The sequence below is a fragment of the Phycodurus eques genome, chromosome 4, assembly GCF_024500275.1.
Source record: "Phycodurus eques isolate BA_2022a chromosome 4, UOR_Pequ_1.1, whole genome shotgun sequence".
Classification (NCBI taxonomy): domain Eukaryota; kingdom Metazoa; phylum Chordata; class Actinopteri; order Syngnathiformes; family Syngnathidae; genus Phycodurus; species Phycodurus eques.
This window is the reverse complement of record NC_084528.1, coordinates 3,645,614-3,660,837: the sequence shown is the minus strand read 5'-3', so window position 1 is coordinate 3,660,837 and position 15,224 is coordinate 3,645,614. Positions and strand designations below refer to the sequence as shown.

The following is a 15,224-nucleotide window of genomic DNA, read 5'->3' as shown; positions in this document are numbered from 1 at the left end:
TTGGAGAAGGCGTTCAACCGTGTCCCTCGTGGAGTCCTGTGGGGGGTGCTTCGGGAGTATGGGGTACCGAACCACCTGATACGGGGTGTTCGGTCCCTGTACGACCGGTGTCAGAGTTTGCTACGCATTGCCGGCAGTCAGTCGGACTCGTTTCCAGTGAGGATTGGACTCCGCCAAGGCTGCCCTTTGTCACCGATTCTGTTCATAACTTTCATGGACAGAATTTATAGGTGCAGCCGAGGCGTAGAAGGGGTCCGGTTTGGTGGCATCAGTATTGCATCTCTGCTTTTTGCAGATGATGTGGTTCTGTTGGCTTCATCAGGGCGTAAATCGCCAACTCTCACTTGAGTGGTTCGCAGCCAAGTGTGAAGCAGTGGGATGAGAATCAGCACGTCTAAATCTGAGACCATGGTCCTTAGTCAGAAAAGGGTGGAGTGCCGTCTGCAGCTCGGGGATGAGATCCTTCCCCATGTGGAGGAGTTCAAATATCTTGGGGTCTTGTTCCAGAGTGAAGGAAGAATGGAATGGGAGATCGACAGGCGGATCGGTGGAGCGTCTGCAGCGATGCGGACTTCGTATCGGTATGTTGTGGTGAAGAAGGAGCTAAGCCGAAAGGCGAAGCTCTCAATTTACCAGTCGATCTACATTCCTACCCTCACCTATGGTCACGAGCTGTGGGACCGAAAGAACAAGATCCCAGATACAAGCGGCCAAAATGAGTTTCGTCCGCAGGGTGTCCGGGCTCTCCCTTAGAGATAAGGTGAGAAGCTCGGTCATCTGGGAGGGGCTCAGAGTAGAGCCGTTGCTCAATGACAGTAGCCAGATGAGGTGGCTCGGGCATCTCATTAGGATGCCTCCTGGACACCTCCCTGGTGAGGTGACCTACCTGGAGGAGAACCCGGGGACGACCCAGGACAGACTGGAGAGATTATGTCTCTCGGCTTGCCTGGGAACGCCTCGGGATCCCCTCGCAAGAGTTCGAGAAAGTAGCTGGTGAGAGGGAAGTCTGGGCTTCCCTGCTGAGGCTGCTGCCTCCGCGACCCAACCTCAGATAAGCGGAAGACAATGGATGGATGAATGGATTGATGTTTATAAAAGAGGAAAGTTCAGCTTATCTTCCAAGGAGTGGTTGTTCTGTAAAGAAGACTGTAGGAGTAGAGCGCAGAATGCTCAATAAAGTAAAACAAAACAAAAAACTCTCGGGTGTCAGCTGTAGATTTACAGGGAAATTATAGAAATTGAGATGCTGTGGCATGACCTCAAGAAAACTATTCACACCAGAAATCCCAGGAATCTTGCCAAACTGTTTTGTAAAGAGGAATGGTCCGAAATTCATCCGAATCGTTGGGCATGTTTATTTGGCAACTACAGGAAATGTTTCGTTGAGGTTATTGCTGCCAAAGGAGCAGTTCTTAAATCCAGGTGTTCATTTACTTTTTCCTCCTTGTCCTGTGAATAGTTACATGTTATTTTCAATAAAAATATGAAAACATAAAATTGTTTGTGTGGTGTCAGTTGAAGCAGACTGATTATCCTTGTGATTTAAATGAAGATCAGACCACATTTTATGCCCAATTTATGCAGACATTCAAGAAATTCCAAAGTGGTCACATACTTTTGTCCTCCCACTGTATATTCCCTGCCAGTAATTATAATAATAATAATTAAAAAAAACAATACTCGACATGCAACAAGTCAATACAATTAGTTCCAGAAGTACTTAGACTATGACAATTTGCCTTTATACAACACCGCAATGGATTTGAAATCAAACAATCATGTCATTGAAGTGTAGAGTTTAATGAAGAGGAATGCATCCATTTTTAGGCGCTCGAAAGTATTAAAATAGTTTATTTGTAAATACAACCATGTATTTTATTATTTGGCTAAAAATCATTCTTGATCCTAAAGTCTGGAGAAACTGGCCTTGACATCAACAACCCCTGGAGATTTATTGTAGTTATACTGTGTTCATCATGACGCAGAGGTTTTATTCCTTAATAAGTATATTGTCACGATAGGACGATGGCCAGCAGCTCACAATTTCCCACGTCGTAATTCCGTTCGGATGGGGAAACTCGACGGGAAAAGAAGGCACAGAGATGCAATTTTTGGGATTCGTGGTCCTGCTGGGAAAGGACGGCCCCAGCTCCAGTGTTAGAAGTGTCAACCTCCATAAAAAACTGGAGGGAGGCGTCGGGGTGTCTCAGGATTGGGGCGCTGGTGAAAAGCTCCTTCCGGCGTTCGAAGGCTTGAGATGGGGGGGGGGTGGCAAGGTCCCTACTGAATACCAGGGAGAGGTCGTGATATTCTTCGGGGAACCGGGAGAGATCGATTGGAGTTATTGGTGGTTGGACGGCCGAGAGAAGACAGTGGGAGTGGCAGAAGGGACTCCAACCGTCTGCCTCACACTTCTGGGGACCGGGGTTCAAATCCCAGCCCCGCCTGTGTGGAGTTTGCATGTTCTCCCCGTGACTGCGTGGGTTTTCTCCGGGCACTCCGGTTTCCTCCCGCATCCCAAAAACATGCATGGTAGGTTGATTGAAGACTCTAAATTGCCCGTAGGTGTGAACGTGAGTGCGAATGGTTGTTTGTTTCTATGTGCCCTGTGATTGGCTGGCAACCAGTTCAAACAAATTTAAAACAAATAGGGAAAAAAATAATAAAATTAAAATACAATTAAAACAGCATACAGTGCGAGAAATATCATTTAAAAGTGGAAATGCTCTAAAAAGCATGGGAAAAAAGTTTTTAACCTGGACTTAAAAACATGCACACTTTGAGCTGACGTCACTTCTGTTGGCAACTTATTCCATTTGTGTGCAGCATAATAGCTCAATGCTGCTTCACCATGTTTGTTTGTCCGGAAACACTATCGTGTCTATTTTATTTATTGAAAGAAAAGTTGATACAGTGGGTACGGGAAGTTTTTAGACCCCCTTAAATTTTTCATTGTTATATTGTAGCCATTTGCTAAAATCATTTTAAGTTCTTTTTTTTCCTCATTAGCAAAGCAAAGCAAATTTATTTATAAAGCGCATTTCATACACAAGGTAACTCAATGTGCATTTAAAAACAAAGAAAAAAACCACTGATAAACATTTAAAACAAAGAGAAAAAATAAAATACAATTAAAACAGTGTACAGTGCAAGAAATATAATTTAAAAGTGGAAATGCTCTAAAAAGCATGGGGAAAAACAAGATTTTTTAACCTGGACTTAAAAACATGCACACCTGGGGCTGATGTCGCTTCTGTTGGCAACTTATTACATTTGTGTGCAACATAATGGCTAAAATGCTGCTTCACCATGTTTGCTTTGGACTCTGTGGTCCACTATTTGACCTGAGTCTGTCGATCTCAGAGCTCTACTGGGTTTATATTCCATTAGTTCTTTGTCCCCCTTTCATTCATGTATTCAGGACCTAAACCGTTTAGTGATTTATACATCAGTAGCAGAACATTAAAATCTATTCTAAAGCTGACTGGAAGCCAGTGTAAATACTAATAATTGGAGTAATATGCTCTGACCTCTTTGTTTTGGTCAGAACCCGAGCTGCAGCATTCTGAATGAGCTGTAGCTGTTTAATGCTCTTTTTAGGGAGCCCAGTAAGAAGACCGTTACAATAGACAACTCTACTTGAGATAAAAGCATGGATGAGCTTCTCCTGGTCTGCTTGACACATGCAAGCCTTCTGTCAGGATTCAGATTGCAAGTTGGACCCAGATGCAGAGAGGACAGGGAAGTGAGTTTGTGAATAACGTTTTTTTGCAAGTTGGAAGCGAACAAAGGAACTCAGAGAAAAAAATCCGGAATGGGCAGGGTTCCAACGAGGACCGGTCTGGCAGGGTAGGAGTCCGTGTTGTCAGTGGAAAGCAAGAGGTGAGCACTGGTTTGCAGGGACCAAGGGCAGATGGCAGACTGGGGACAAAGAACAAGAATTAGGTAGCGGTAACTCACAAGGTCTTCAGGAAGCCAAAAGATAGGCAAGGTGGCTAGGCTACGAACTCGACGTAGAGCGTTGATAGTCTGGCAGCGAGTTGGAGTCCCACAGCGTCTTAAGACAACACCGCTTATCCCGGTTAGGGTCGCGGGACACTGGAGCCTATCCCAGCTGACTTCGAGTGAAAGGCGGACTACACCCTGAACTGGTTGCCAGTCAGTTACAGGACACATATAGACACGGACAACCATTTGCACTCACATTCACATTCATACCGTCATTGAGTGGGAACTGAACCCACGCTGCCTGCACCAAAGTCAGGCGAGTGTACCACAACGCCATCAGTGACGTCTTAAGAGCAGTCAGGTGTAATTAGAATGACAAGGTGCATCTGTTAGACTCCAACATGTCAACCCTGCAAAGCACTCATGACACACACACACACACACACACATGCGCATGCACACACACAGTCTCACACACACACGCACAAACACACACACGCATGCACACACACAGAGACACACACACAGGGGCTGGACTCAGGATGCTGAAACAGCAGCCCTTCACTCTGGATGAAAAAAAAGCTGTTGTTTTTTTTTTTTTTGTCAATGTCTTTATGTCTCAAAAGTGTTCTGTCAATTGACTGTCTATTGTCGTACTAGAGTGGCTCCAACTACCGGAGACAATTCCTTGTGTGTTTTTTGGACATACTTGGCAAATGAAGATGATTCTGATTCTGATATGTTCTTCAGATGGTAGAAGGCAGTTTTAGTAATTGATTTGATATCTGTTGAAAGTCTATCAGAACATCAAGGTTTCGGACTTGGCCTTTGGTTTTTAAAAAAAGTGACTCCAGGTATTTACTAACAGCAATACTCTTCTTTATTGCCAAACATTTTTTTCTCAGTTTTGTTGTGGTTTAATTGAAGAAAATCTTGGCTCATTCAGACATTTATCTGTTTTAGACAGTGACACAACACCTCAATTGAACTGTAGTCATCTGGAGACACTGCTAGATATAATTGTGTGTCATCTGCATTGCTATGATAGTCAAAATTAAAGTTCTAAAGAATTTGACCCAAAGGTTGCATATACAGGCTGAACAGGAGGGTCCAAGAACTGACCCTTGAGGGACCCCATAGGTCATTGCCATTCGATGAGATTGAGGACTTCCAATGGTTACAAAATAAATCCTTTCCTCCAGGTCGTACCTGAACCATTTAAGGACTGTCCATTTATTCCTGCCCACCTGTTCAGCAGTATATTACGATCTACCGTATCAAAAGCCGCACTGAGGTCCAACCAGACCAGAATTGACACCTTTCCCGAGTCAGTAGTCAACCTTATATCATTTAACACTTTGATAAGAGCAGATTCTGTACTGTGATGAGTTCGGAACCCTCGTTGAAATTTGTCAAAAAGTCCATTTAAGTTCAAGAAATTGCTGAGTTGATTAAAAATAACTTTCTCAACAATCTTGGCGATGAAAGGGAGATCTGAGATGGGTCTATAGCTTGCTAACATGGAAACGTCCAACGCTCTATTTTTTTTTTTAGCAGGTGCACCTCGCCCGTCAGCTACCTGCAGCTCAAGTTCTGGAGGGTTTATTCTCAAGAGGAGAGCAACCTCATGGACTCCTACACTGTGACGCATGCCAAGGAACTAGCACAGAGAAACCTGGAAAGCTTCTTCAAACAGACAATGTCCCAACATGTAATCACTCCCTCCAACAAAGACTGGGAGAAAATCTCTACGCTCTACAAGTTCAGCACGAAAGACTACTACTACAGCACATTACACAAGTACGTGGAGACTGGGATGATGAGAATGGCCTCGGTCAAATCAGATGAGTCACCTTCAGACAATCCAGCAGTTCTTAATTTTGTGGATGAAGTTGGAATGGGGCTGTAAGGAGTTATATCAGCTGGGCAGTCCATTTTAAACTTACACTTGCCAAACTATTTAATATGTCTATAAGAGGCTTGTTTAGGTCAGTAAGGGAAAATGAATACAGATTATAAAAAAGTCATACACTTGTGAAAATAAAGTCTGAGGTTTACATGGTGCTAAATCGAAATGCCTCAGTGGTTTCACATAGGAAATGTAACCTCACACAGCCAACCACTTCCTGTACAGGGCTGGCAGCATAAATCGTTTGTTCCTGTTCAAAATTGATTAGTTTATTGGCTGTTGGTAGCAGCATCAGTAAATGGTACAATCTTTGGTACAATTTTGTAATCTTTTCCTGGGCGGCACGGTGGACGACTGGTTAGCACATCCGCCTCACAGTTCAGAGGACCAGGTTTCAAATCCCGGCCTCGCCTGTGTGGAGTTTGCATGTTCTCCCCGTGCCTGGGTGGGATTTCTCCGGGTACCTCGGTTTCCACATCCCAAAAACATGCATGGCATGTTGCTTGAGGACTCTAAAATTGCCCGTGAGTGCGAATGGTTGTTTGTTTATATGTGCCCTGCGATTGGCTGGCGTCCAGTTCGGGTCTACCCCGCCTTTCGCCCAACGATAGCTGGTATAGGCTCCAGCACGCCCACGATCCTAGTGAGGATAAGCGGAACGGAAGATGAATGAATGAATGAATAATCTTTTACTGCAAATTCCAGTTCGAGGCAGGGGTGACAAACACATTTGTGTTTGCGGGGCCATGTTGATTTCTCAGAGTGCTGTTATGACTGTGAAATCATATAAATCCATCCATCCATCCATTTTCTACACAACCTATCCTCACTGGGGTCGCGGGTATGCCGGAGCCTATGCCAGCAATAAACAAAGATTTTGCATTAGTTTATTTGCGAAATTAATTTTGGCTGATTGCCGTTGTTGTTAGGTATAGTTTTGTAATGCTGTAATAGAAATAAAAAGTAAAAAAAAAAAAAAAAAAGTGAGGATAAGCAGTACGGAAAATGGATCCAGATGTAAACGCATGGAAATAAAAGATGAACTAATGATCTCTTTCCTACTCGTTAGTTACTCTTCTCAATGATGACTGTGAAAACGGTCTATCAAGCAGGAAAGCCTTTTGCATGGTAGCTACTGTCAATGTAACAATAAACTACAGTTGTCTTGTGCAAATGATGACCAGTAAAAAATATAAAAAAATAACAGAATGATGGAGTGATCAATCTGCATCCCAGTGTGTACTTTACTGTTGGTCACCTATCACTGTTATGTCAAAACGGGCGGACATGAATCAACTCCAGAGAAGAGATCACCACCATTAACATTTATAGCATTCTATTAAGTGCACTAAACCAATCTTTTGGGTTTTCTTAGTTATTGAAATTCTGTAGCTTGAAGTTTGTTGTGAAAAGAAAAAATATTTTATTGCTGTTAAAGTGTCAACCATCCATCCATCAATGTATTTTCTATACCGCTTTTCCTTATTAGGGTCGTCGGTGAGCTGGAATCACAGTGAAGTGTTTAGTTATAAATCTCATTATTGAGATGACTGGCGAATAAATTCATGAACACCAAGACACACAAATGTTACTGAAAGAAGACAAAAAAGCAATACAGTCCATTTAATTGTTTTGACAACGGAAATGTGACGCACTCAATTGCACTGAACTGTACTGCGTTGTGAACAGATAAATCCTGAGATGAAGTAATGGGTGGTGGTATTTTCAGTGGGAAGTTACTGAGATGCAAATCAAAATGATAGTTAATAGTAACAGTAAATTGTGCAATCTACTTTCAAATAAAAACAAAAAATAAATAAATCAAAGTCTAAACAAATGCTGTATTTGTGATCCTTTCTGAACCAACTGACTTCATTGGTGTAATCCTAATGAGTGTGCCAGAAGAAGTACTGTCGAGAGATGATAATGCATTTCTTATGTATGTTTCTGGTATTTCACATTAGCAACCTTTTAAAAGCCACTTAGTCTGAGTAGTCAGTCTTGTGAGGCTGGAACAGACAGACCACTGAGTGGATGCAATTCCGTCTTCATTCTGCTGAGCTGTTGATGGTGACTGGCTGTGTTTCTGTAACAATGGTATGTTCTGTATGAAAACATTCAATAGAAGAAGTGGTGTCATGCTGCATGATTTGTTGTTTGCAAGTTTCGCCTCCTTGCATGCCTTGTCCAAAAATGTGCTTTCATCATGATGCCGGTCATTTTCATACAATTTGATCAATTATGGTCAAGACATGGCCCACTGAATTTGCTTTTGAAAATCATCAATTCGATTTTACAGATATATATAAGTGTTTGCATTATTGGCAGTTGTTATCTATCAAGAGATTATAATGACTTCTAAGACAAAAATATTATAAAGTAATATTTTTCAAAATTTTAATGCCAAAATGTCTTTACCATTAAGTGTTCGAAATGAAGTTTCATGATTTGCAACATGTTTTCTGAATATGCTAATTATTTTGGGGGGATATATAGGATTTTTTTCCTATTGCTTAATATGCCTTTTCCATGAAAAATAACGCAAATTCATCTTAGTGTCTTCACAGTTCCTTTTTTTTTTTTTTTTTTTTTTTACAAACAGTCCTTCTTTGTCACTGAAGCTGTCTTTTGTGAAAGTGTTGGCACTAATGCATGTCTTTGTTATTACGATAGAATAAAGACAAGAGTGTAATGGGTTTAATGAATAGTTAGGATCATTTATGCACTTGTATCCATATAGTTTGAAGGGCAACACACATGAATTGTCCAATTGACACGATTTTTATGAAGCTGTTGATGTCTTTACCGTTATCAAAATAAGTGTAGTTCAATGGGCCATGATCATTTGCTCTGTCAATAAGGATTGCCTTTACTAAATCATCGACAACTTTTTGCAAATGGGACTTTAAGTGTAGCTGTTTCAGCATTGGAGACATGTGCCCATACAAAACCAAGATGGCATTAAAAATTTTAGTTTTTTTATAGGTGCCTTTACCATTATTGATTAAATTATATGAAAATGACCCATACGATGGTTTGTAATTTTTGCTGTAATTTTGTGGGTATATACACAACTATACTGTATGTGGAGGATAACATGTGACTGAAACAACTGTGGTACTTTTAAAAGAAATAAAAACAAAGAATTGGAAGACGAAATAGAAGGTTAGACTGGTCGGATTGAGTGGTTTCCATGTGTTGACCTTTCAATGAGATCAGGGCATTACTGTAAAAGAGAGGCTGCGCTTCCAAGCCTGCATTACTGTCAAGAGACTCAGGGTGGTAATCAGCAAAACAGGATATGCAGGATTTTCATGGCACAGTTGCAGCTGAAGAATACAGACAAAAACAGACAAAGGGAAATGTATTAATTTTTCACATGTTACTCCAGCTTCTTTTTTACTGTTAGTTATTTTATGACTCCCCTTTTGAAAAAGAGTAGATTTGGGTGAATGAAAAAGCAATGAGTGGGTTGGAATAGCCAAGGGAGTGAGGGAGGAGTCTGAAGGGAAGAGCACAAACCAAAGGGAGGGGCGCTGTTTTTGTCTTCAGCTGTAACAAGACAAGACCGAGCAAATGCCTGCAGATTTTTCCACTTTTTCATTCTGCTGTCTCTTGTTTTCTGGCTTATTACTTGTGGAGCGCATCTAAATCCCCCACTGGTACCATGGATAAATTCCAGACAGTCCTACGTTTCTTCATGAACCAGAAAGCCACAATTGGCTACAGTTTTATGGCTCTCCTGACGATAGGCGGGGAACGAGTCTTCTCCATGGTCTCCTTTCAGTGTCCCTGCAACCATGACCAGAACTTTGCCTATGGGGTCACGTTTCTGCTTGGACCCGCGGCTGTGCTTCTGGTCTTGGGTCTGTTCTTCAGTGCCAGGTTGTGGAGGCTTTACACTGGGTGCTGCCTCAATCCCATGAAGCTTTGTCCCCGTGGAAGATGCTTTGGATGCTTCAGAGTGTTAATGAGCATCTTTACGGGAGCTTGTGTGGCTCCTATAATGTGGCTCTCTGTGGCCCTGCTCAATGGCACTTTTTATGAGTGCGCTGTCAGTGGTCTCGACGAAAACCTGGTGGTGGATCTGTTCTGTAAAAACAAGACCATGAAGTGTCGGGAGGAGCTAGCCAGAGTTCCCTGTGGCAGGTCCAAGTTATCTGATGAGGAGCGCATGGATCTGCTGCTGATGTTCAGGGCCCAATCTCAGGTAAGGGAATTTTGTGACTTCTTCTATTTACACATCATTTGTAATGTGTAGTATGTGTGCGTTATATTTTCCATGGTGCTGGAGCCGTTCTACAGAAACAAGCCCCGAGTTGTAATTTAGAAATGATGGCTCTTGTTACACCTGCCACTATGCTGTTTTCTACAGCTTTGTTATGAACAGTAACAGTAATCTGGCTCTTGATTGGGATGAGAGGCAGGGTACATCTTGAACTGATCACAGGCTATTCACAGTCATTCACGCTCTCATTTACACTTGCAGGCCGTATTCAATGAACCCCTAACATACATGTACTACATGTATGTACTACATGTTTTTGGGCTGTAGGAGGGACAGTGAATCCACACAAACGCAGGGGTAACAAACAAACTCACTTGAGATCGATTTAAACCCAGAATATTCTTGCTGCGAGGCAGCAGGGCTATTTGTCAGTTAATTGTGGTAGCCTACCTGGTCAACCATGAAATTGTTGATATTTGTTGTCCCGTACAGTGGACCCTCATGTATTCGTGGTTTGGCAATTGCTGATTCCACTGTTTGCAAATTCTTTGGGGGGGAGAGGGGGAAACCTTTTTCCCATTATTTGAGGAACCCCATGCTTATTTTCGCACTCACCCACTTTTTCATGTTTTGTGTTTATGACGCGATCCCCTGCTTATCCGCATTTCTTTTTAATGATTTTTTTTCATGTCAATTATAATGAGTATGAATTATTCGCGGATATTTACTACTTTACAGTTGGCCCCAGCCCCTAGGCGATGCAAATATTAGGGGTCCATTATAATTGATATTTAACTAAAGGGAAATTGGTATGCACTCCATCTGTCCATCCATTTTCTGTACCGCTTATTCTCAATAGGGTCACGGGCGTGCTGAAGCCTATCCCAGGTATCTTTGAGCGAGAGGCGGGGTACGCCCTGAACCTGTCGACAGCCAATCGCAGGGCACACATAAACAAACAACCATTCACACTCACATTCACACCTACGGGCCATTTAGAGACTTCAATCAACCTAGCATGCATGTTTTGGGGATGTGGGAGGAAACCGGAGTACCCGGAGAAAACCGACGCAGGCACCGGGAGAACATGCAAACTCCAAACAGGCGGGGCCGGGATTTGAACCCCGGTCCTCAGAACTGTGAGGCAGATGTGCTCAGCAGTCGTCCACCGTGCCCATCATTGTATTCAGTGAAAGCCAAATATATCACTTCTATATTGTAATATTAAAAATAAATAAAAATAATCTATAATACTAATGAATTAACGACATATCACAATGGAAGTTATATAAGGCGTTGTTAATATGTACTTATCACACACAGTATGTGCAAAAGTCATAGTTTCCATTACATTTGACCTATGTAACTTCAACCGAGCATGAACCAAACATTGTGGCTGAGTACTCTGGTTTCCTCCCACATCCCAAAAACATGCGTGGTAGGTTGATTGGAAACTCGAATTTGCCCGTAGGTGTGAATGTGAGTGCGAATGGTTGTATGTGCCCTGCGATTGGCTGGCGACCAGTTGAGGGTGTAACCAGCCTCTCGTCCGAAGATAGCTGGGATGGGCTCCAGCACGCCCGCGAACCTGGTGAGGATAAGCGGTACAGAAAATGGATGAATACAATGAGTCGCTGATGGTGTAGTGGTACACTCGCCTGACTTTGGTGCGGGCAGCGTGGATTCAGTTCCCGCTCAGTGACGGTGTGAATGTGAGTGCAAATGGTTGGATAGGCTCCAGCGCCCTGTGACCGTGAACAGAATAAGTGGTGTTGAGAATGGATGGATGAATACAATGATGAACAATCATAGGAAAAACTAGTTTACAGTCTTTGATGTCAATATTCTTCGAATCATCAAGATTGAGTAATTGATCAAAATGTCACAGGTATGTGGTATTATAGTTAGAGTGTTGAACATCATTTTGTATTGTTTGTGTCTGCAGATTCTGGGTTGGTGCATTATCATCATCGCAGCTACATTTGGGCTTCTTGGAACCTGCTACACTAACTGCCGTTCCAAAGTTAGCTTCCTGCAGCTCACATTCTGGAAACGTTATGTGGAGAAAGAAAAGGAGCACTTCGATGCCTACACTCTGGAGTATGCCTCCAAACTGGCTGAAAGAAACCTACAAAGTTTCTTTGAGAACAAGGATCCCGTTCCATTCCCTTTCCCCAACCACAAGGCCTGGGAGGAGATCTCAGCACTCTACGCTTTCTCAAGGAGCGAACAATATTACAGTACCTTGCAACGTTACGTGGAGAGAGCAGACAGGGACTTTGCTCCAGAGAAGAGACCTGTCATGGACTTGGAGCATGGAATTGAAATGAAATAGACATTTTTGTGTGTGTGAAACAAACAGCAGACTGGGGAGAATATTACAGAACCATTGAAGGGCTCAACCACTCTATTTCACTGCCTCGTTACTTTTAAGGCTATTAATTCTACAAAGGCCATGCATTGGATCTGCACATACATATGTAAATAACATATTAGAAAACTTAATAAGTTGCAAATAATATTCACTTACTATATGACTGACAATACTGTGGTTTTGGTATATCTATTGACAAGTCTAAGTACTTTCCGAGTTTGAATGCAACACTTTGATAATGGTGGATACATTTGAGTGTTGAAAAAAATGATTGCATGATCTCTGTATAAAAACATGCACTTAAACTTGCATATGTAAAACGAACACAGCATCTTTAACATGGTAGTGTGACAGTTAAACATGCATTGGTACATCCGTGTGAGTAGATGTAAGAAAATGTTTATTTTGTGTAAACAACATACAGTCACTTTTTTTTTTTTTTTTTTTTGTTCTTGGGAGTCCCAAAGTCCATTTTTACAACGCAATAATGCATTTGTTAAATACATTTGCTCACTGACATGGTTAAAAGCAAAAGAAGCTGAGCCAATGAATTGGTCCAGCGCTAACAGTTAAAACGCGCATTTGCATCGTTTAAATAAAGTTTGAGTGTGTGTCCATTTCTACAGTGAGAGAACAGTAGGACCTCACTGACCCTGTCTGTTTTTCCACCAATAAAACAGGTGTACAAGTCTGTAAGCTTTTCCTGGATTAAATGAAATATGCTTTTTTTTTTTTTTTTTTTAACAATTTCAAACTCTCCCCAAGTGTCTGTCTTAACATGCCTTTGACACGCTTTCATCAAAATGCCCTGACGATCAAGATTTAAAGAATACTTTACATCCTGTATTTTTCGTCTTGCTGAAATGGGCCCTTATTGAGGCGGCGGTTCCATCTCATCCAAGTGAGCGACCAAGGCAAGCAGCTTCAACTTGCCGAAGCGTTAACGTGAGCGCCGGTAAAGACAAAAGTATTTACAGGACGGCAGCAAATCATAAACCTGTCACTTAGCGTGCAGGGTCACTGGTGTGCTGGCGCCTTTCCCATCTGACTCCGAAATTAGGCATGTTTCCTAAATTCATATTTCATATGAGGAAGAAAGGAGGGAGACAAAACCATTTCTTTGGCCAAAAGAGGTTAAGAATACCGAAGCAAGCTTTTCAGTTACAACTGTCACTTTATGTTTCAATTGTTTTATGCATAGAAATGAAGAAGTAGATACGCCAGCGCGCTACATGGTGGCCATTTTGGGGAGGTCGACGTAAAGACAACGCATGTACATTGTAGTAACATGACGTTTAATTTGTTGATATCAATATATTACATTTGGCCACCCATAGGTATTTATTTTATGATGATGTGAATTTTTGCAATTTAAAAAAAAAAAAAAAAATCTCCAAAGATCATTAAGTTTTGATAGGACCGACATGTCGTGTGTGTGTGTGTGTGTGTGTGTTCCGGGTTTTGTCTTCCCCTCCCTGTTTCACACACACCTGCTCCTGTGAGCATCTTCACCACCTGTGCCTCGTTCACCCTAATTACCTATTGTATTTAACCTCGTGTCTCATTCCCTCTCGTTGCCAGTTCGTTGTACCTTGTCGTCACGTTCCAGCATTCCTTGTCACAGACTCACAGTAAGACTTTGACCCTGTTCTGATGATCAACCTTGCCTCTTTGCCTCATGTTCTTGGATACTGTTGCCTTTCTTGGATTGCCTGCCTGTGTACCGACCTATGCCCGTCTATTAAACCTCTCTTTTTGGAAACTGTCCATTTGTTTTGGAGTTGTGCATTTTTGGGTCCTATCCTCTGTTCCGTTCATGACACGACCAGAGGCTTACAATTAAGAGAAATGGGTATGCAACCTATTTCTCTTAATTGTAAGCCTCTGGTCGGTCCAATCAAAACGTAATGATCTTTGGAGATTTTTATTGGGTATGCGGCACGGTGGACGACTGGTTAAAGCGTGAGCCTCACAGTTCTGAGGACCCGGGTTCAATCCCTGGCCCCACCTGTGTGGAGTTTGCATGTTCTCCCCGTGCCTGCGTGGGTTTCCTCCCACATCCCAAAAACATGCATTAATTGGAGACTCTAAAATTGCCCCTAGGTGTGAATGTGAGTGCGAATGGTTGTTTGTTTCTATGTGCCCTGCGATTGGCTGGCAACCAGTTCAGGGTGTACCCCGCCTCCTGCCCGATGACAGCTGGGATAGGCTCCAGCACGCCCGCGACCCTAGTGAGGAGAAGCGGCTCAGAAAAAGGATGGATGGATGGATGGGTATGCAACCTGTTGACAAATGTTCAACAGTAGTACAGGTATGGGCTTTGGTGCCAGTGTTGATGCTGGAACCTAAAATAATAGACTGGAAAATGCTGTCAAGGGTAGTAAGAAATATATTTTAATTTAAATTTATGAGTTTGGGGAGAATAAACACAGGGATCATGTGCAAATTTACACAAGCGGGTCAAAGGAACGGCTGTTGGAAAATCTAGTCACAGCAGTGAAATGGACAGAAGGACTATTAATAATTAAAGTGTTTACAGGAGAATTTTTATGGTTTGGAATGGATAGGGTGGGGAATATGGAAGGCTCTGATCTGCAATGACAGCTTCAGTGTTGTGTAGTCTCAGGACGGAAACATCCAATAGAGTTAGGTTCGAGCAGGGGTGTCAAATTCATTTTTTGTGGTGGGCCACATCGAAGGTATCGTTTACCTCAGAGGTAAATTATGACTGAACTAGGGATGGGCGAGTACCGATACCAGGTGTC

At 42.3% G+C, this 15,224-nt stretch overlaps 2 protein-coding genes across 3 annotated transcripts; both read left to right on the top strand.

The window, feature by feature from the left end:
• The first annotated feature begins 3,814 nt into the window (after positions 1 to 3,814).
• On the top strand, positions 3,815 to 5,857 carry LOC133401911 (calcium homeostasis modulator protein 6-like). The gene is made up of 2 exons (XM_061675441.1): positions 3,815 to 3,849; positions 5,506 to 5,857. The coding sequence occupies exons 1-2, from the start codon at positions 3,815 to 3,817 to the stop codon at positions 5,855 to 5,857; spliced, it is 387 nt and encodes a 128-aa protein (XP_061531425.1).
• Positions 5,858 to 7,927: 2,070 nt separating this feature from the next.
• On the top strand, positions 7,928 to 14,078 carry LOC133401968 (calcium homeostasis modulator protein 5-like). 2 transcript variants are annotated; one of them, XM_061675503.1, is made up of 3 exons: positions 7,928 to 7,954; positions 9,540 to 10,067; positions 12,031 to 14,078. In XM_061675503.1, exons 1-3 carry the CDS (start codon positions 7,952 to 7,954, stop codon positions 12,418 to 12,420), a joined length of 921 nt encoding a protein of 306 aa, XP_061531487.1. In that variant the 5' UTR covers positions 7,928 to 7,951; the 3' UTR covers positions 12,421 to 14,078. The 2 variants fall into 2 exon arrangements, with proteins under 2 accessions (XP_061531487.1, XP_061531486.1); XM_061675502.1 differs by lacking the exon at positions 7,928 to 7,954 and having other exon boundaries at positions 9,222 to 10,067.
• Positions 14,079 to 15,224: the final 1,146 nt, after the last annotated feature.

Bases quoted from the DNA above. Each gene is read 5' to 3' on its own strand.
- LOC133401911 (XM_061675441.1), top strand. From the start codon at position 3,815: ATGGGCAGGGTTCCAACGAGGACCGGTCTGGCAGG. The intron at 3,850-5,505 runs GTAGGAGTCCGT...TTTTTTTAGCAG, and splicing joins ACGAGGACCGGTCTGGCAGG to GTGCACCTCGCCCGTCAGCT.
- LOC133401968 (XM_061675502.1), top strand. From the start codon at position 9,525: ATGGATAAATTCCAGACAGTCCTACGTTTCTTCATGAACCAGAAAGCC. The intron at 10,068-12,030 runs GTAAGGGAATTT...TTGTGTCTGCAG, and splicing joins TGTTCAGGGCCCAATCTCAG to ATTCTGGGTTGGTGCATTAT.